This window comes from Prionailurus bengalensis, chromosome X (assembly GCF_016509475.1).
Source record: "Prionailurus bengalensis isolate Pbe53 chromosome X, Fcat_Pben_1.1_paternal_pri, whole genome shotgun sequence".
In the NCBI taxonomy this organism is placed as follows: domain Eukaryota; kingdom Metazoa; phylum Chordata; class Mammalia; order Carnivora; family Felidae; genus Prionailurus; species Prionailurus bengalensis.
This window is the reverse complement of record NC_057361.1, coordinates 15963787-15984744: the sequence shown is the minus strand read 5'-3', so window position 1 is coordinate 15984744 and position 20958 is coordinate 15963787. Positions and strand designations below refer to the sequence as shown.

The 20958-nt window shown below is 42.9% G+C and overlaps 1 protein-coding gene across 8 annotated transcripts in view; it reads left to right on the top strand.

Annotated features, from left to right (window-relative positions):
* SH3KBP1 (SH3 domain containing kinase binding protein 1) overlaps positions 1-20958 on the top strand; it is a 334334-nt gene that overhangs the window by 130121 nt on the left and 183255 nt on the right. For all 8 annotated transcript variants that reach the window (XM_043570579.1, XM_043570581.1, XM_043570580.1 and 5 more), the window contains one exon: positions 5158-5281. In XM_043570579.1, coding sequence (XP_043426514.1) covers positions 5158-5281 — 124 coding nt within the window. The remainder of the gene's footprint in view (positions 1-5157; positions 5282-20958) is intronic.

Here is a 20958-nt window from a genome sequence, read left to right as displayed (position 1 = left end):
AATTCTGGCCCAGGGCGTGGCCTCTACCACTGGGATAGCAGAATCCAGGTTCTTAACAATGGTTAAAAATATAGGCCTAGTGTTAGAAAGTGGAGATTGGGGGTTGGGCTAGGGACACTCAGACCCAGGAGATCCAGAGTCGCATGACATGGATCAGAACCTCGGATAGCTCCAGCTAGCCGGATGCTGGCAGCTACAGGCAGGAAGGAGTCACTCCAGTGCCAAGTCCGCCCTCCTCTGCAGCAAAGAGCTTTTATGTGTGGATGAGAAAGGACTTCAAGGATTTGGGCCTCGGTATTGGTGGGTTTATGGATGAAACGGTACCTTATATTCTTGAGCTGTGGAGGGAAGTGAAAATTCCCACTGGAGCCATGGGTGGGGTGATTTTGAGTCTTCCTTCTATAGCCATGACACTAGTTTTTCTTCAGAGCTGAGGTGTAGTGGGAGAGCCCTGCCGGAAGGCCCAGAGTTGGGTCCACGGCTCCCCATTAATAGCTTTGTGGCCTTTGGCTGCTCTTGCATGCTCTCTGGGTCTCACAATTGTTTTGTTTTGTTTTTTTTTTAAGTTTGTTTGTTTGTTTAGAGAGAGAGTGGGGGGAGGGGCAGAGGGAGAGAGGAAGAGAATCCCAAGCAGGCTCCACACTGTCAGTGCTAAACCCAATGTGGGGCTCTAGCTCACAAACTGTGAGATCATGACCTGAGCCGAATTCAAGAGTTGGACGTGTAACCAACGGAGCCACCCAGGCGCCCCTGGTCTCTGACTCTTATATACAAAAATATGTCAATCTGGAAGAATAAAGGTTTTATTTATTTTTTCAATAACACAATGACAGTGTTACTGTGAGGAACAAGTGAAGAAATATCCGCTAAAACACTTTAATTTCTATAAGCCTCTGCCAGTGTGAGGTTGTGTCATTGCCAGCATCATCACCTATTTTTAGAGCCTACCAAGAGGACTCCGTGACATCAGATGTCTGTGAAAGTCGAGGTGTTGTGAAAGAAGTGCATTCCCATCTTACATTTGCACGGTAATTGGTTCCATGGGGTCAGCATGCATGTTGGATAGCTTGAGCCAGAACCCAGGACACAGGGATTTGTGGTTTACTATTCAAATTTAAAAAGTTTTTAGATGAAACGGCATGTCCTGTGGTCTTTTGGAAGTAACGGCAGGATTTCAATAGGGGAGTGACAAGTTCATACCTTTGTTTTGGGAGAGTATCTCTGGTGGCAGTGTGGAGGCTGATGTGGAAGAGGCCAGAGGCAGGGAGATATTATTGTCACTCCGGCAGGACTCAGAAAGAGTGGTTAAGAGATGAGTTTTGGGGGAGCCTGGTTGGTTCAGTCAGCTAAGCGTCTGACTCTTGACTTCGGCTCAGGTCATGATCTCACAATTTGTGGGCTCGAGCTTGACGTCGGGCTCTGTGATGGCAGTACAGAGCCCGCTTGTGTTTTCTCTTTCTCCCTCTCTCTCTCAGCCCCTCCCCTGCTTGTGTGCTCTGTCTCTCTGTCTCTCTCTCTCAAAATAAATAAATAAACTTAAAAAAAATTGGCTTTGGAGTGAGACAAGTTGGGTTCCAATTCTGGCTCCTATTTATTTGGTAAGCTTCCTTAATGCCCCATGTCTTGGTGTGTGCATCATTGGTGAATAGGGTTGTTGTTCAGGCTACAAGTTGCCATCCAGGTGAAGCTCTCAGAGCACATCTGTTCAGCACGTGGCATGTACTAACATGTTAGCTGGTGTTCATGTGTATGTGTTCTTATGGGAAAATATGTGAGCAGGGGAGGGGCAGCAAGGGAGGGAGACACAGAATGTAAAGCAGGCTCCAGGCTGTCAGTGTAGAGCCTGATGTGGGGCTCAAACTCACAAACCGCGAGATCAGGACTTGAGTTGAAGTCGGATGCTCAACTGACTGAGCCACCCAGGCACCCCGCGATTTTAACCATTTAAAATATACAGTTCAGTGGCATTAGCTACATTAACAATGTGCAACAGTTGTCATTATCTCTGTCTAAAACTTTTTGGTCACCCCAAACAGATATTTGGTGACCATTAAACATTGACTCCCATCCCCCCTCCCACTCCCTGGTAACCTCCAGTCGTTTTGTCTCTATGAATTTGCCTAGTCTGGCTGCATTATATAAGTGGAATCATAGAATATTTGTCCTTTTGTGTCTGGCTTATTTCACTTAGCACATTGGTCTCTAGGCTCATTCATATTGTAGCATGTATCAAAACTTGACTCCCCTTTGAGGCTGAATAATATTCCACTGTATGTATGGACCACATCTTGTTTTTCCTTTCATCTGTTGATGGACATTTAGGTTATTTCCACCTTTTGGCTATTGTGAATAATGCTGCAGTAAATGTTGGCCTACAACTATCTCTTTGAGTCCCTGATGGCAGTACTTTAGGGTGTGTACCTAGGGGTGGAATTGCTTGGTCACATGGTGGTTCTTTGTTTAACTTTGAGGAACTACCATATTGTTTTCCATTGTGGTTGCACCATTTTATATTTCCACCAGCAATATACAGTGGTTCCCGTTCCTCCACATCCTCATCAATACTTATTTTCCTTTTTAACAAATTCTAGCCATATGTGTGGAAGAAATGTCTCTGTAAGTTCTTTGCCTGGTATCCGTGGTTTTAAGGCAGTATAGGAGGAATAGAGAGAAACTGAGAGGTTGAGGAAGTAGATAGAGCCCAACTGGGTGACTGGTTAGGTAGGAGGGTTAACACTGAGTTTTTTAGCCTGGGTAAGTGGGTAGATGTGGGCTGTCAAGCAAGATAGCTCCCTTCTGTTCCAGAAAAGGGGCAGGTCAGGGGGAAGATGTTGCGTTTGTAGGGGGGGCTGCATTGAGCCTGGTGTACCTAGATGTTGTACAGGTGGAGCCTACAGGATGCAATGCCATACCCGTGTGTCTGGTTTCTCTGGAAAGATACAGGGCATATTTTAAGTTTTGTCTCCTCCCTGCTTCAATCTAAGAGGGAACTTAAGAAATGTGGGCATTGTTAGGCTTCTCTGTGTGGCAAATTTAAACAGTCATTGAGGGGGCAGTGGAATCTGGGATTTATGAACCAACCTCTCTCCTAGTGCTGTTGTCTTAGCCCTTAAGCACCTGCTTGATCAGGTCAGTCCTTCCATCCTCATGGGGTGCTGCTCTGAAGCCTTGGGTTTGAGCGTTCTTAGAATCACAGCTTCTAGGGGTGCCTGGCTGGCTCAGTGACCGTAGAATGCGACTCTTGATCTTGGGGGTGTGAGTTTGAGCCCCACGTTGGGTGTGGAGATTACTTTAAAACAAACAAAACAGTCATAGCTTCTAAAGCTCTAGTGACCACTCCAGTCTCTCAAACATTTGCCCCTCCCTCACCCTTCCCCATCTGCATGTCTTTAGCAGTTAGTGCCAAGCAAATGCTTGACATGTTGCCCACGACGCACTGAAGTTTTCTGAATTAGTCCTTGGTAACACCGGATGTTGTATCACCATGTTCTGTGGTGTCCAGGTGGGAAATTTGTGTGTCCACAGTCCTGTCCACACTGCAGTGGATGGTGAAGTTTGAGCAGCTGTTCTACCCTAAAGAAACAACCTCAGGGGAATGAGCCCCATGGTGGCTTGTTTTTTTTTTTTTTACTTCTCAAGCCATAGCAGCCTGGCAGCCATCCCTAAGAAAGCCACCCCTCATGTGGCTCACATGGGCAGTGTTTGTAGATTGTCCCCTGATGCCGTCTGCCTGTGAGGCTGTAGAAACCCCCTGCAACTGCTGTTCTAGCAGGTGGTGCAACTACCGAGGTGGGAGTCCGTGTATGTACACATGCGTGCACACAGCTTTGTGCTGGCTTGGCCTAGAACACTGGCTGAAACTCTCAACCCACCAAAGCGACAGCTGCAGTTACTGGTTTCCGGTGGGGCCCTGGTGAGGGGAGGGAGGGTGAGGCTGCTGTGAACTGAGCCAGCAACTGGGGAATTGGATATGGTAACTAACACTCAGGTGTGTAGGAAGCTGCCAGCAGTGGCTGTGTTTTAACAAGCTTTTTTTCTTTCTTTGTGCCTCTGCCCTCTACCCAGGCTGAATCTCAGCCCCCTACCTAATTTACCGTCTTCATGTTCATTCCATAGAAGGAGCCCATCCACATTTCTTGCCCCATGTTCTTCCTAAAGAACACATGTCTCATCCTTGAGCCCTTCCTGCCACTCAGCCACACTCTGGGTCTAGCCCCATAGCTTTCACTTTTGCTCAAGTCAGCGTGATCATGGGCTCAGACAAGCCCAGAAACCCTCCACTCCAGACTTGCAGTTTGTGAGTTACTATCATTTCAAGGTATTGATGCTTTCAAAAATAATGATGTAAATTATTAGACTAATTTGAAATAATTCTATCAGCCATCAGGTTTTTAAATTCTGTATCTTAATGGATCTTGGATAAGAGACCCCCGAGAGCAAACTTTTCCCTAAAGGGCCAAGTATTTTAGGCTTTGATGTCCGTTCCAAATACTCCGCTCTGCCATCATTTTCTAGTAGCCCTAGAAAATACCTCAATGGATGTAGGTGGTTGTGCTGTAATGAAACTTTCCTTACAAAACCACGTGGTGGGCTGTAGTTTGCTGACCCCTGGCCTGGACTGATAGTCTTTATTTCTGTTTGTCATCTTACATTTTTCTTTGTCAAGAGTTAAGGAAAGCCAGAGGAACTTGCTGACTGTAAATGAACTTAAATCATCTTCTTTTGGGTTTAGCATAATTGTCAGACAATGGTGATTTGGAATATATTTCTCTAAACCCTTGTTGGGAAGGATAGAAACCAGAAGGCTTTTAGCTTGCCTAAAGCTTGTCATTGTTCAAAAACTAGGACAGGCTGTCGCTTAGAGCTGAGTAGTGGCCTTTAGTATCACTCATTCTCTTTGTGGTCACTTGGAATGGCCATAGTCACATAAGGTCATGTCACCATACTGGACATTGTTTTCCTTTGTAGGAGTAGGTGCTTCGGTAATAAATGTAAGGAAAACGAGCTACAGCAATAGAGGAAATGGTATTCTTCAAGGCTCATGGTATATTGAGTTGAGGTCATCATAGTTCATTTCCAGAAAGCTGAAGCTTAAAATAATCAAAGAGCCATTTTCAAATTTCAAAAAACTATCTTATTTTCCTTTTATCTTCACAGGAAATAAAGAAAGAGATGAAGAAAGACCCTCTCTCCAGCAAAGCTCCAGAAAAACCCATGCACGAAGTATCCGCTGGAAATGTTTTGCTGTCTTCCGAAACAATTCTAAGAACCAATAAGAGAGGTATGGAAACAAAGAACAAGCCCCCTCCCCACACACAACCCCAAACTGGAAACTTCTGGGTCAACTGTGGCCAATTTGGAATTGCTGAAACATTGAATGGCATTTGCCCTTTTGTTTTTTTGTATAAATTTGGACACACACACACAGAGCGAGTAATAATGTAACTATAATAAAGGGAACTGACAGAATTTTTTTTATAATGAGAAAGTAGACTAAATCCGTAAATGATGATTTTCCTAGGACTTTAGCTTTCGCTCTCATATCTATTTTTATGGATGAAAGGTGACTTTAGAGAATGCTATGGTGCAGGCTGAGCTGTGAGTGTCTGGCCATGTTCTCTTTTTAATTTAAGGGCAGGCTTTATCAGGGTCTTTCTCTCTACCTGCTGGGCTCCCAAACATAGACTGTGTCTCTCCTGGTTTCTCAGGCAGTACATGCAAAGATATAGCCCGTACATCCATCCAACCAAGGGAACGTTAACCATTTTGTTTCCCTGTTTTGAGACCTCAAGGCAGGTTTTCAGGTATTAGCTCCTTGGGGTTTTGTTTTCTCCCACATCCCTCCCTTGTGACACTGTTGTTTGAAATGATAGGAGAGAGAATATAAGATTGCAGGGAGGACTCGACTCACTTCTACTGTGGTCGCACAAGATTTCCTCGGTTTTTCCTGACCCAACCTTCTCTGTGCATCCAGCGGGGCTCACACTGAGCGTGCCCACCGTAGGGCAGCCTTCAGCTGCAGGCTTTTCATGGGCTTATTACTTCCTTAAAGAGAAATAGCTGGTCGGAAGCAGGAGCAGGAAATGTATTAGCCAAGAGTTCCATTAAAAAGAAAAAAGAAGGCAAGTTTACATAACCACAGGGAAGAACAGCTAATCTTTCATAAAATTTAGACAGCATAAGAATTTGTCCAATAAACTGCCCATTGATCATAGTGCTTGAGACATTAGCTTTGTGTCTCTCTTCCTTCCTGCTTCTTCCTCTACCCCCTCCAGCTGCCCTGGGTTACATTTGCTTTTTTGAATTATTCAGATGAAGCATTGGCTGCAGGCCCACGCTGGTTAGCAGCTATAGGATTTTCTTTCTTTTCTTGTTTTCTTTCTTTTTTTTTTTAAAGCCCATCGTACCAGTGCAGGGGATTTCCCATTTTAAGAATTAAGCGTACTTTGCTGTAAAACTGCAGCCATCCCCCAAAGCCCCTCCTGCATTCTTGCACGTAAGTTCCAGAACTCTTGAGGCCTGCCCTCGTCAGTTTCAGAGAGCCAGAAGTCCGTGTGTCTTTCTCCATTCCCACAGCTCACTCGCTGGTCTGAGCCGTTCCTGTTCCTCCTCACGCTCCCTGGGTCCGTAAGCCAAGGACGGGCGGGCTTCTCCTGCCGGCCCTGCTTTCGTAAAGTGAATAAGAGAATTAAGGTAATTAATTAACTTAACAAGCTAAGGAATTAATTAAGTTAAAGAATAAGGTAATTATCCAGATGAGTTTGGTAAAAATTACCTGAGAACTTGAAATCAAAGAAAGAATAAAACTTCTCAGATAATTGCCTTTTTACGTCTAAAAATCTGGCCTCTGAGGTCCTCTGCGGAATTCTTCATGATCCCGCAAAAGGCATTAAAAGGGTGGCCTACCGACTGATGTTTTTTTCTCAAGTCTCCACCTTAGGCCTGCAGCCGGATTACGACCAACCTTTTACGCTGGGGTATTTTATATAAGGAATCTGAGACTTGGGCACATGGAGGCATTCTGTAAATACGAAATGCATAAAATACCATCTTCATTCTGTCCCAGGCTTCAGACTGACCCCCGGGTCACCTGGGCCAAACATAAATTCCCAGTTGAAGAGAAGCATTGTGTACCCGAGGCCAGTGCCGTGTTTGGCCCTGCCCCCACCCGTCAATACTAACAGTATCCTACTACTCCTTATAATAAACAGCAGGGTGGATTGATTGGCCTTGTCAGGCCAGATAAATAGTTCATTGTGCTGAGCTCAAAAGCTACATTTTTTCCCCATCCCAAATCAATGAAAAACCACTTTTTTTTCCCCCTTAGAACAAGGATCAGAGGCTAAATCTGTGGGATGATTCTAGTTACTTGTAAACACTTCTGTCCGACTGATTTTTCAAGTTTTGTGACTTATTGTAAATGACCCAAGTCTTCTCCTTCTCTTTGTTTCTACCAAGCTTTGTCCCTAGAAATCTCTGGATGTTTTTATCATTTGCTGTTGTTATGGAGGGAAGTTGCTTTCAGAGTTTAGTAACAGACTGCTTTGTTTCATTAACATAGGATCCTTCTGAGAGTATATGAGTCCTCCTTGTGATTCAGCCTTGGACCCTGTGAGAATTTAATACAGTTAACACAAGTTCTTTTTCTTTTAATAAAGAAAGATCAAAATCTATTTCTGTTATGAGTTTGAAATTGAGCTATTTCGTTGGGTCCTGAACTTGAGGTAGATGTCACTGGAGAAGTTTGCCCAGTTGTGGCCAGCGGTTTGGGACATGCCTCACTTTGTGGCAGTGGGGAGTGGATTGTAGAACCTCACGGAGTGGGATGAGTTTACCCTCCCTAGGCCCCTGTATAAGGTCAAGAGATACCCTAGGTTTGAACAAAGCTAGTAATCGCCTTGAGAAAGGGCCAGACCATGGAAACAGTTTGGGGACCAATTAGTTTCAGTTTTCAACTTTAACCTTTGCACATTTCTACAGAGGTGATTTAGGGAGGTACTGGAATGACTCCATGTGCTTTTCATTTGAGAAAAAGATGTGACTGAAATTGAGAAAGACACACACACACACACACACGCACAGAGAGAGAGAGAGAGAGAGAGAGAGAGAGAGAACATTTCCTGCAGATGGCTTGACAGCAGTCAGCTATACATTCCAGGAATTAGGGCATTTGTGTCTGCTCCCACTCCTGGCCACTTCTCTGGGCTTCACCCGAGTCCTAGTGAAGGAGCTTTTCCTTTAAAACAAGGTTTTCCCAGGGAGCAAGAAGTCAGTTTTCATTTACACTTGCAGCATGGCTGTTGTGTATCCTGAAGTTATCCCAGACTCCAGAATGTTGACAAATTATAGCCTGAGGATCTGAAAAATTTTTTGGAGCCAAATGACATTCTCATGAACCAGACACAAATAGGTTGTTTCCTTCTGAGAATGATTTATTCTTTTGTTTCTTCTCTCATTAAGCCCATTTGGAAGGCTGATGAGCCCTCCTAAATTGGAATATTGATGTATGGAGAAATGTATGAAAAGCATTCTATCCTTGAGTTTAAAAGCAAAACTGAACAAAATGGACATCTTAATAGTTAACAGCAAATACATTCAATACATACTTGAACATGAGTACAGAGGACTTTGTCCATTTCTACTTGAATTAAAATGAAATAAAAAAAATCAGTTGGTTTCATCCTTAGAAGGGTTTCCCAACCCACTTTATTCATGGGATAGGTTAAGTGTCCAGGCTGTGATCAATACTGCCCTGGCCTTCGTAAGGACCAGCTTGTATTTCAGGGGCCTAGTGTTTCACTTTTGCATCATCAGCAGACCTCATGGGGAAGGCCGCCCCTCCCAGACCCTTCCTGCTGCCCGGGATTCTGGGTGTTGTTCCCTCCACACCTTGACATGGATGCTAATGAGAGTTCAATAGCGCCTGGATACTGTGCGCCTGGCCCTGTGCTTGGTGCTGGGGCAGATCGGAAGACCAGAAAAACCCCAGCCAGTCCTGCCTGCAAGCACGTTCAGTCTATTGTATCACTTGGGAAATGTTAAGAAAGTGGTGTGCATTTCTTAAATCTTTTATATGGCAAGTTGGGGGTATGTCTCTTATTTACTTCTGTCATTCTGAATGTGAAGCCACTCCGTGGGTTTCTGGTTGGCTTTATGTGTCCTTGTTTCTATTTCCAGTTTATCATGAATTCAGTGTTTGGTAAGTCTCTATTGTATTTTGCACACTTATTCTTTGCTATTATTATTGTTATTATTATTATTATTGTTATGCTGTCCTGATATAAAACGTCTTTTATAATCATCTTTTTAAGTCGCTCTGCTCCTTTGGCATCTGCCTTCTGAAAGATAAACTGCTTTTACCATCTTTATTTAAGGTTTGTTGTGCATTTGCATTTTACTGCCCCTTCCAAGGATTAATGCCGAAAGATCTGATGGTCTTAAAAGATGTTATTTGTAACAGGTCTAGCACTGATGCTCCAACATGAGATTCAAGTTGAGCTGGTCGGGAGGGTTGTTGTGGGAATTGCTGTGTGGATATGACTTGGATTGTAGAACATGACTCTGTGGGCTCATTTGTCGTGTATTTAGTCCTTCAGACAGGTTTAATTCAAAAGTTTTCCTTAACAGAGGGACCAACAGCTGCTCTGCCTCTGCTGACACACTGTTGCTTTAAAAGTTAATGCGGAAATTCTTCAGAATTCATTTTGTGTGTGGATGGGCGATACATACATGCCCCTCGGCATAACACGGGCCCCGTGTTTGCCGCACGGAAGGGTTCTCCATTGTGGTCTGCTGGCTGTAGCCAGAGTGTGCCTAATGTTTATCTTTCTTTTCCCCTCCCAGTTTCAGCCCTGGTCATTCAAGTCCCTAAACATATCTGTCCATAGTGACCTCCCTCCCTTGTCTCTACTAAAGGGGAAATGTGTTTTGAGCTCTCACTTCTTTGGCATTTCTTTGGCTACTTGGAATAACGTTCTCGAGGTATCTGTTGGCCTGTTAGGACGTGAGTGCGTGTGTGTGCACGAACATGCACCTGCTGCCATGGAACTCTGTTGGCTCGGAGGCGGTGGCCTGGTTCTCTTGATGGGCTGTGGGCTCTTTGTTTGAAATGAAACTGTAAACAAAGGATGGAGAAAGCGTGTCTTTAATAAAGAAAATGTCAACTCCTTTGGTTTTCCAGTGCTTTGTTGTTCAAGGTAGATGCGAGTCCTGGGAATTTGTTTATAGAAATAAGATGTTTTTCCTTTCAAATTTCCTTTTGAAGCAACAAATGTGAATTATCCCGGTTAGCTAGGAATCTGCAAATGCAGCATGTTGGGTCAGATTTTCTCCAACTCTCCAAATCACCTGCTGACTTTACCTAAATTGCTGCCTTTCATGGACAGATGGAAGAGTAAGAAGTAAGAGAAGGCATTATTGTTGTATGTGGAAGCTCTTGGCTATCACCTGACTGGACTTTCCCGTGGGGAGATGAAAATAAAGCTGGCCATCTGGCAGTGAACCTGGATGGATAGAATTCGTACATCAATAATACATACGTACATCTGTGTAAATGTATCTGTATGTGCATTTATCATCTTTTTTCCCAGGGGGCCTTCATTCTTGAAAGTTTGATAGTAAAAGGGCCATAAAGAGATCTTGTAAAGTAATTGATCCCTGGCTGCATTACTGACAGGTTCTACTGGGAGCCTGTGGTATTGGCTCTGTGGGACCAGTAGTTGCTGTTAGAGCATGTTGCCCCAGTTCACTTTCTTATCAGAGTATTACTGCCTCTTGGACCGAGAGATGGTGGTGAAATGGGTGGAAAATGCCATTTTGGGTGGGTGTTGCCATCATATATTTCCATACATTTTTATGTGTGGGTCATTGTCAAACTTGGTTTTAAGAAGTTTTCTTGTATTATATTTATCTCTTTTCAATCTCTGTGTCCTGGTCCCAAGATGTTAACACTAGAGGAATTAGTGTCCCATGGAATAATTATTTAGACTTCTACAGCACTCCTGCTGGGTTTCCACCCAAGTCCAACCAGAGGAGGAGCCAAGTAGTGGTTTGTGGTAGTGGCTCCACCTGGTGGCTGTCCTAGGAAACGCCTTCTTCTGCCCACCTCTTTCTCCTGGTAGGAAATGCCTGTGGGTCCTCTGACCTAGTGTTCTGAATTCATGCTTTTCCATCTTAGACCCATAGCTTCTCTTTGTTCCCTTCTAATTTCTTTTCTCTTCTAATTTTTGTTCATTGAACTCATAGAATCCGTTTCTCCATCCTTGTCCCATCTGTTACACCCCTGCTGACCAGGATCATTGTTGATAAGCATTAAAAAAAAAAAAAAAAAAAAAAAAAAAAAGGACTCCTGTAGTCATGACTCTAGGTGTAGATAGTAATTTGAACACAGTATAAAGAAGTACACTAAAATCCCTGTAGGTAAGCCAGAGTCTCCTCCTTAGTAGCTCTAAGTACCCCTAACTACTTCTTTACTTCTTGTTGAGCCCAGTTTTCCTCAAAGGAGCAATATTTTATGACTGATGTTGTTTTCAGTTGTCAGCAGGCGGCTAAATAAAAAGCCAACTGACTTTGTTGGCTTCATTATCATTTGTCAGTTCTCTACAGGAAGCCCCTTCTCGCCTGGGTGTGGGCCACCCACCCTTACTCCCACCCTGCCCTGCTCCCCTCTGGGTATACCACGGAGCATAAGTATTCTTGATAAATATAAATGTTTCTTTTTTCATTATCTTGTGTTTTGGGGTTTTTTTAGTTGATGACATTACAGATGTGTTTTAGCTACATTGTGGGTTAGTCTGAGAACTTAATCCCCACTTATGACTTTGTTTCTATGAGAAAAAGCATTTGGAATTTCAAACACTGCATCATGCATAACCCACTTGTAAATCTGACTTCTTACTTTGATTTTTATATTACTGGCCTGAAGCCCTAGGTACTTTTTAAAAGCAGAGAGGGGCGCCTGGGTGGCTCAGTCGGTTGAGCGTCCGACTTTGGCTCAGGTCATGATCTCACAGTCCGTGAGTTTGAGCCCCACGTCAGGCTCTGTGCTGACAGCTCAGAGCCTGGAGCCTGCTTTGGGTTCTGTGTCTCCCTCTCTCTCCGCCCCTCCCCCACTCAATACACACACACACTCTCTCTCTCTCAAAAATAAATAAACATTAAAAAAATTAAATAAATAAATAAATAAAAGCAGAGAGTCCATATAACTGGGGATGACAGCACTTTTCTCATGCAGAGGAGTTTAAAGGTCACTTGGTACAGAATGCTGGACAACACACCCAGCCCCGAGGATAGCGCTGGGCAACCACATTGCACACAGTGCTCATTTTCACCAGTTCTGAGTTGGACCTTGGTGCGCCCAAGCGTGTCTGTATATGGCATGTTCTAAAAGGGGGACTATTGTATATTTTCACCTACTAGAGAGGAGACCACGTAACATGTGTGGCATGCTCAGAATGACACCAGGCCAGCATTTCCCAATGTGTGTTGCACCAAATTATGGCCCTGCAAAATACTGTGCAAAAGAGGAATGGAGAGACAGAGATAAGGAGACGAAAAGGGAGAGAAAATTGACTCTCTAGACAAGTACATTTGGGCCACATCGGCGTGCACTAACACTCTCTTAGAGACTGACAGGCCTGTTAGCATATTGCAGGCTCTCCGATGCCCTGTGGTAAGGAAACCTGCTGATCTTTGATCATCAAAGCACATTTTACTGAATACTAGTTAGGACTCTGCTTTAGGATGTGCAGGACTTGAAAATGTAGGACAAGGACCTCTCTCAGCATCTCTGAGATCATCTTCAGATTCGACCTTGCACAGGGAATGTTAAAGTGAGTGGCGATGGCCATGCTGGCCCTGTGAAAAACACTGACGAAGCCTCTGAAGCCCCCAGCCGTGAAAACATAAGTTGGGCGATGCTGGGAGAATGTTCCTTGAATCTAAAGCTTGAAAACCAGTCCTTTCGGTATGTTTTCAAGTGACAAGCTGAAAGGGATTTTTTTCTTTTGATCGTTTCTTGGGTTCCTGTGTCGAAGAGTGCCTGGGCTGGGCTTTGGCAGGAAAAGTGGACTGAGGGGGCTGACCCAGGGGACGCAGGGCTGGCTCTACCTGGAACTTGGGTCAGGATGGAACTGGTATTCCAGGGGCAGATTCTGTAACGAAGACGAAACCATAGTCCTACACAGTCAGAAGAGTCCCATTGCCTTCTCTACCCGCTTCAATTGAAAGACGGGGAATCTTAGCTCTCCTTGACAACATTAAAACCCTGATGAGGCAGAGGTGCCTGGGTGGCACAGTCGGTTAAGCGTCCGACTTCAGCCAGGTCACGATCTCACGGTCTGTGAGTTCGAGCCCCGCGTCGGGCTCTGGGCTGATGGCTCAGAGCCTGGAGCCTGTTTCCGATTCTGTGTCTCCCTCTCTCTCTGCCCCTCCCCCGTTCATGCTCTGTCTCTCTCTGTCCCAAAAATAAATAAACGTTGAAAAAAAAATTAAAAAAAAAAAACACCCTGATGAGGCATAAAGAAGAGCTTCGTTCACTCTCTCCTCTTATTAGCGAAAGAGGCTGCCATTTCGAGTTCAGATAATGAGCCCACTTGTGGGGCTGTGAGGCAAATCCACTTAGCCTGCCATTTAGAGCTCTGGAATCTAGAATTCCTGAGGTGGCTGATGTCCCTGATAGTGTCCCAGCCTTCAGCCTGATGCAGGGACTCTCCTGTTGACATGCCAGGAAGGAGGACGTGGAACCTCTGCCCAGGGGACCTGAGAGGACACCCCTCTGATCTGGGGGACTAGACTTTGCTAAGGCCCACATGGGATTCTCTCTTCCAAAGAGAGGTTGTTCCGGGTAGAGAGCTGGTAGATTAATTAAAAGTAATTAATTAGAGGTATTGTATTGGGACAACAAGTGCCTTCACTTGTAGAAAGCCCTGGTAAAGGAGCCTTTTCTTCTGTAGCTTCCTCAGTTTCTTCTAATTACACCTGTTGATCTCTAGTCACAGCCTGGTTCCCCTGATGCCACCTGCAGCTTCAATTTAGTCTTTGGATTCATGGCTTTTTGTGCTTTTGAGGCCCCGGGACTGTTGTGCCCCGAACAATGAGGGCATTACCTGGCCCGCCTCCGTAACCCATGGTCAGGCGGACAGTGGGCCCGGCTGCAGTGCCAGGTGGACCACGGTCATTGTCCCCCACCAGGAAAGGAAAGAGAACTTCCTATGTGTGGATGTGCATGTGCGTGTGTGCGTGCACGTGCCCTCAAGGAAGCACTTTGGAGGAGGACTGAACCGCTTGTTCTGTTTGTAGTTTTCTGGAGACCTGAATAAGCTCAGTGGTAGTAGGGCCTTGTTGCAGGAAGAATGGCTGTTGGCAGACTCCAGCCCCCACTTCTGTTGCACCCCCAGAGTTTCCATGGGACTTGAGGCAAGTCTCATACTCTATTTTCCCATCTGTAAAATAAGGAGACTAGGCTTGTTAATTCCCTCAGGGAAACTGTCAGGATAAAAATGGGGAAAGAGAATAAAGCTTGGGGCAGAGGGTGTGAGAAAGTGAAGTACTACTGAATGTAGTAGTAGTTGTTACTAAGAGTGGTAAACTGCTGAGAAGACCCCAGGATGTTGGGAAGAAACCACAGATTTATGGACACTCATAGTGAAGTGTTGTTTCCATGAAGCAATCAGTGATCAGATGCACGTGGAGCATTCTCCGGGGTAGACCATATGGTAGGCCATAAAAGAAGGCTCGGTAAATTTCAAAGAATTAAAATCATGCAGAGTATGTTCTCCAACCACAGTGGAATTAAATTAGAAGTCAACAACTGAAGGAAATTTGGGAAATTCACAAATATATGGAAATTAAGCAGCATACTCCCAAATAACCAGTGGGTCAAAGAAGAATCCCCAATGGAAATTTTGAAATATTTAGAAATGAATGAAAATGAAAACACAATCACCAAAAATTGCCTGCGTGCAGCTAAAGCAACGCTTAGAGTAAAATTACAGCTGCAAATGTCTATGATCAAAAAGAAAACAGATTTCAAATCAATACCCCAACCTTCCTTTTTCCCCCCAGCTTCACTGAGATATCATTGATATTATAATATTGTGTAGATTTAAGGTGTAGAGCATGATGATTTGATACCTGTATATATTGCAAAATGATTACCACACTAAGGCTAATTAACATGTCCCTCACCTCCCATAATTACCTTTTTTTTTAGTTGTTGCTGTGAGAACCTATAAAATTTGTCTTTCTCTAACATATTTTACTTAGCATAATGCCCTCAAGGGTTCATTCATGTCACAAATGGCAGGATTTCCTTTTTTTTATGGCTAAAACGTATTTCCAGTGTGTGTGTGTGGTGTGTGTGTGTGTGTGTGTGTGTGTGTGTGTGAGAGAGAGAGAGAGAGAGAGAGAGAGAGAGAGACAGAGAGAGAGAGAGAGAGACAGAGAGAGAGAGAGAATTTCCTTTATCCATTCATCCATTGATGGACGCTTAGGTTGTTTCCATATATTGGCTATTGTGAGTAATGCTGCACTGAACACGGGGGTGCAGATATCTCTTTGAGAAAGTGATTTCATTAACTTTGGATATCTGCCCAGAAGTGGGATTGTCAATAATTTACTTTCTACCTTAAGACACTAGGAAAAGAGAGGCACCAGGCTGGCTCAGTTGGTGGAACATGTGACTCTTGGTCTCGGGGTTATGAGTTCCAGCGCCACATTGGGCATAGAGTTTACTTAATTAAAAAAATATTAAAAGAAACTAGAAAAGGAACAGCAAAGTGAACTTGAAGCAAGCAGAAAGAAGGAAAAAAATAATGATTAGAGGTAAGTGAAATAGAGACTAGGAAGATAATACAGAAAATTACTAAAATCAAAAATTGGTTCCTTGAAGTAGTCAACAAATTGATAAATGTAGAAAGGAGAGCAGATTTCAAATACCAAAGGAGGAATTAAAAAGGGGACATCACTGGGGCGCCTGGGTGGCTCAGTCGGTTAAGCGTCCAACTTCGGCTCAGGTCATGATCTCGCGGTCCGCGTGTTCAAGCCCCGCGTCGGGCTCTGTGCTGACAGCTCAGAGCCTGGAGCCTGTTTCAGATTCTGTGTCTCCCTCTTTCTCTGACCCTCCCCTGTTCATGCTCTCTCTCCGTCTCAAAAATAAATAAATGTTAAAAAAAATTAAAAAAAAAAGGGGGACATCACTGCCAATCTTAGAGAAATTGAAGAGCTTGTGAAGGAATCCTGTGAACAACTTATGCATTCCTGGTGGGAATGTAAAATGGTGTAGCTCATTTGGAAAATGGTCTGGCCTTTCCTCAAACTGCTGAGTGTGGAGTTACCACATGACCCAGCATTCTATACCCAAGAGAAATGAAAACCTATGGCTACGTGCAAACGTGTGCACCAATGTTCATAGCAGTGTGACTCATAATGGCCTTGAAATGGAAACAACCCAAGTGTCCATCAGCTGAAAAGATGAACAAATAGTGGACTGTTATTTGGCAATAAAAGGAAATAAGTACCGATACATGCCAGAGCATGGATGGGCCTTGAAGACCCGATGCTAAATTGAAGAAGCCAGACACTAAAGGTCACATATTTTGTGATTCCATTTATGTGAAGTGTCCAGAAGAGACAAGTCCCTGGACATGGAAAATAGGTTAGTGTTTGCCCAGAGCTGGGTGTGAGAATGGAAAGTGACTGCTGAGGGACAAGAAGTTACTGTTTGGGGTGATGGAGATGTTCTAAAATTAGGCTGTTGTGATGGTAGCACGACTCTCTGACTATAGAAAAACCATTTATTTAATCAGTTAAAATGGGTGAATTTGTATGGCATGTAAATTATATCTCAATAAAGCTGGGGTGGGTTTTTTTTTGACGATTACCACACAATGGTGTTAAAATGCAATGTCTGGCTGTGCCTGTCTGTCTGTCTGTTTGAATCTTTCCCTTTTACATCCCCTACCACTACCCCCTCCCAGCTGATGGACAAGATGTGTCATTCCGTTTATTCAAGTCTTTAAAAATTATATGTTTCTCAGTGACGCTTTCTATTTTTCTTCATTCAATCAGTTGCCTAGGAGATAGTGAGTGTGAGGGATCAAAAAGACACTGTTTTGCTGGGATGACCTAAATATTAGATAATCGATTTGAGAAGGGTAGAGAACTGACTGTGGCATTCTATTGTTCATTTCTTGGGGGAAAAAAAATGAGATTCCCTGTAAATCAAAAGGCAAACCTCTTATATTCTGAATTCTGTGCTTCATAGAGAGAGCCTTTCCTGGAAAGGAAAGAATCCATTTAGGGTTCCAATTTTTCTTGCCATTGTAACTCTGCATTGGCTATTTTTGCTCATAAATCTTTTCCGCAGCCCTGATGATTTCTTTATGAAAGATTCTTAGATGTGGAATTACTGGACAAAAGCGTGTATGTATTTTACGGGACTTTAAGCCATTATTATGAAATTGATTTCTTGAAGGGTCGCACCAATTTACATCACCACTAGGAGTGGGAAGAGTGCTTGTTAGGGTTTCAAGCTTGCATTTCTTTGATTAACAGAGTTCTTGAGCATTTTTTCCCTTCTGTCATTTGTTTGTATTCTTTGCTCTCACATCGAGGTCTTTCTGTTTTTCTTACTGATTAGCGTATTATTCCTTGGTCATTTCTGGCAAATTGTGCTTCCCAGTTTGTTGGCTTTTCACTTTGTTTACAACTGGTTTTGATGTACAGAAATGGTACTTGTTTACGGGGATGAGAGTGTTGATTTCTTTCATGATTTCCGTGAGTAAATTCTCACCTAATTTTTCTTCTTTATACTGGCTTCATTTTTTACTTCTGATTTTTAATCTCTGTGGTATTTTGATGTATAGTATGTGGTTAGCATGCAAACTGATTTTTATTTTGAAATAGCCACTTTTCCAGGACCATTTATTGAATAATCCACCCATTCCCCCGTGAACTGTGATGTCTCATTTATCATATGTTATTATATATGAGGCATTTTTCCTGGACTTTCACTTCTGTCCCATTAATTTGTCTTACCATTCTTGTACCAATGTAGTTAACTATCGTGGCTTTATAGGACATTTTAGTATATGATATGGCTTTTGTCCTTCCTGTTATCACATGTCATTTTCAAAGCTATTTTAGCTATTCTCGTTTGTTTTAAAATTATGTTACCCAGTTGTTAAAAACTCCATTAGGATTTGAATTACATTAACATTGCACATCGATTTAGAAAGAACTGACATTCTTGCAACTTTTTTTGTTTAACAGTCTTGTATCGTGTCATATGAAATGTCTTTATGTATGATAGTGTATAAATGAAAGCCTCTTCTCCCCCGTGCCCCCCTCCTCTTCTGCAGATATCCTGGTGGGCCGGTTCTTGCAACTGTATCACCAAATTAAAACGTGTATCCCTTCTGAATTCTAGACAGCTAATTCTAGTGACCCAGTGACAATAGGACATCACTCTGTTTAGTCAAGTGTCAGTTAATGTTTTATTTGTGCAGTCTTGCTTACTCCTTATGTCATTCCTACAGAGATTGGGATTATTGTTGGCTTTTGCAAATAGAATCTTTTTCCCCTTGTATTTTTTTTTTCTTATCACTGATCCACAGAAGAATTTAACTTTTGAATATTTATAATAGCTCTTTGTGGAACACTCTTGTTAATTGAAAAATGTTCCCCTGTAATATTGAGGGAACTGATAGTATTTATCGGTCCCTCGCTTTCAGAAGGCGGATGAATGGAAATTACAAAATGTTGTATTTTATTTAACAAATACATTTGATAGAAACCAAAATTCCTTAGCTTGGATAGAGCTTTCCGGTTTGTATACGTAGACAAGGACCGAAAGACTCACTCCCATCTTACACTAAGCCCATGAAGGTGGGGAGGGGGCAGTTGTCATTGTAGGTGTGTTGTAAATATAAGGAAACTGAAGGGGGCAGAAGTGAAAATGACTTACAGGATGCCGCAGAAAGGCAGACCTGGAAGGTCTCTTACTGCCTTCATCTCAGAAAAATATAAGCAGTGATGAGTGATAGTGTCCAGAAAGCCTTAGGGAATGGCGCATTTTAAATGATGATTTTTGGACCCTTATAGCTGCATTCTATTCTGTTAATACACTTGTGTGCTTGTGTGTGTGTGCGTGTGTGTGTGTGTGAGTATCCATGTTTATACTTGGATTTTTTTTTTACTAGATTATAAGCTCCTTGAAGAAAGAGGCCTTATTATATTCATTTTGGAGCCCACTTTATCGGATGGAAGTATACGCTTGTACTCACACACCCTAACCCTTTTGAGGAGTGAGTTATTGAAAAGAAAACTACCCGAGGGAGAAGAAGCTTTATATTTAGTTATATATTTAAGGAAAAGCTGTTGAAAGTCGGTGATTCAGAGCAATTGCCTCCGTTACTGAGTGCTGAGGGAGAGGGAAGACTTCTTAAGGGTCCGTTTTAGAAAGTGGATCATGAGAGTAAGTACTGAATCTAGCTCTCAGCCTCATAATGGGCCATTAGTAGAGTGAGAAAGCAAAAAAGGTTTCCGAAGGAGGAGATTCGAACTAGACTGAAAGTAGAATTAAGTTATGAGGGTAACTGTGTTTGAGAGACAGCTCCTCCATTTTTCCTGTTTCCTAGTATAACATGAGCTGAGAGCGAGGGAATATTTCCAGGGTAAGGGAAGCTCTAGTTTCTGTCATCATTTTAATCTGTATTTGGTTTGTCACCCTTCCGCAAGGTTTTCTAAATAAAGTGTAGAGTCGAGTTTATTTTACATACAACAGTATGTCTGCTCTTCCCTTTTTTGTTGGAATACACAGACCAGACTTCGCTTTCCCTTCCTTTCTGCACTTCATCCTCTCTGAGATTTGATTGCTCATCATCACTCTCGTCAGAGCAAGGGAGGGAAAATGAAGATATTAATCAAGGGAGGTGGTTAGATTATGTGATTATATGTTAATTTTGTTCATCAGGAACCCATTATTACGAATTATCACTGATTACTATTGTGTTTTCATATTTCTGTGTAACCACCTCCAGTTGGGTTGCTAGAGATGTTGGAAGTCTGGAGCTGGCCCTGCCCCCCCCCCCCCCCCCCACCGCCGCAGCCCTCACATACATACTCTCTCTTGCTTCTTTCCCTTCTCCCCACAGCCAGCTTGGATGGATTCTTCAGTATCGTCATTCCTTCCGAAGCAAAATCAGATTTCCAGAATGTTTTGTTATTGAGTTTCCCCCGTATTCTTTTTGACCCTTTTCTAGGCCATGCTATTTGACAGATTAAAGCAAACAAATGAACGCAAGCATGCAGTTAATTGTTATCTTAAAAAAAACACATTGTTTAGAAAAAAAATGACATCAGTTTTATGTTTGACTTTTAAAAAGCTTTAAAACAACTCTTTGATAGTATCATCGGGAGTAGCTTGTTTCTTTTGAAGAAGTTAGCTTCCTTTGTAATTTACTTTTGATGAAATCATTGAGATAAAAGATAAGACATATCTATACAAACAAAAAAAAGTTATATACAAAGAAAAAAGTAAGCAAGTTACTGATATGTCTGACAACACTGTGGACAGGGACAGGCAAACAAAAAAGAGCCAGGAATGCAAATTCGGTATCTGTTTTGTGCATAGCTGTATGCTTAAAAAAATACATCACCTTTCCTCTTAAACCTTGTCCCTATAGCTCTGACTTTTTTTTTTTTTTTATGGAATTCGTGTGCAATTCAGTCATGTTTTGTTTTATTTTTTATTTTATTTAAAAATTTTTTAATGTTTATTTTCTTTTTTGAGAGAGACAGACAGACAGACAGACAGACAGACAGACACAGCATGAGCAGGGGAGGGGCAGAGAGAGAGAGGAAGACACAAAATCCAAAGCAGACTCCAGGCTCTGAGCTGTCAGCACAGAGCCCGACACGGGGCTCGAACCCACAGACGACGAGATCATGACCTGAGCC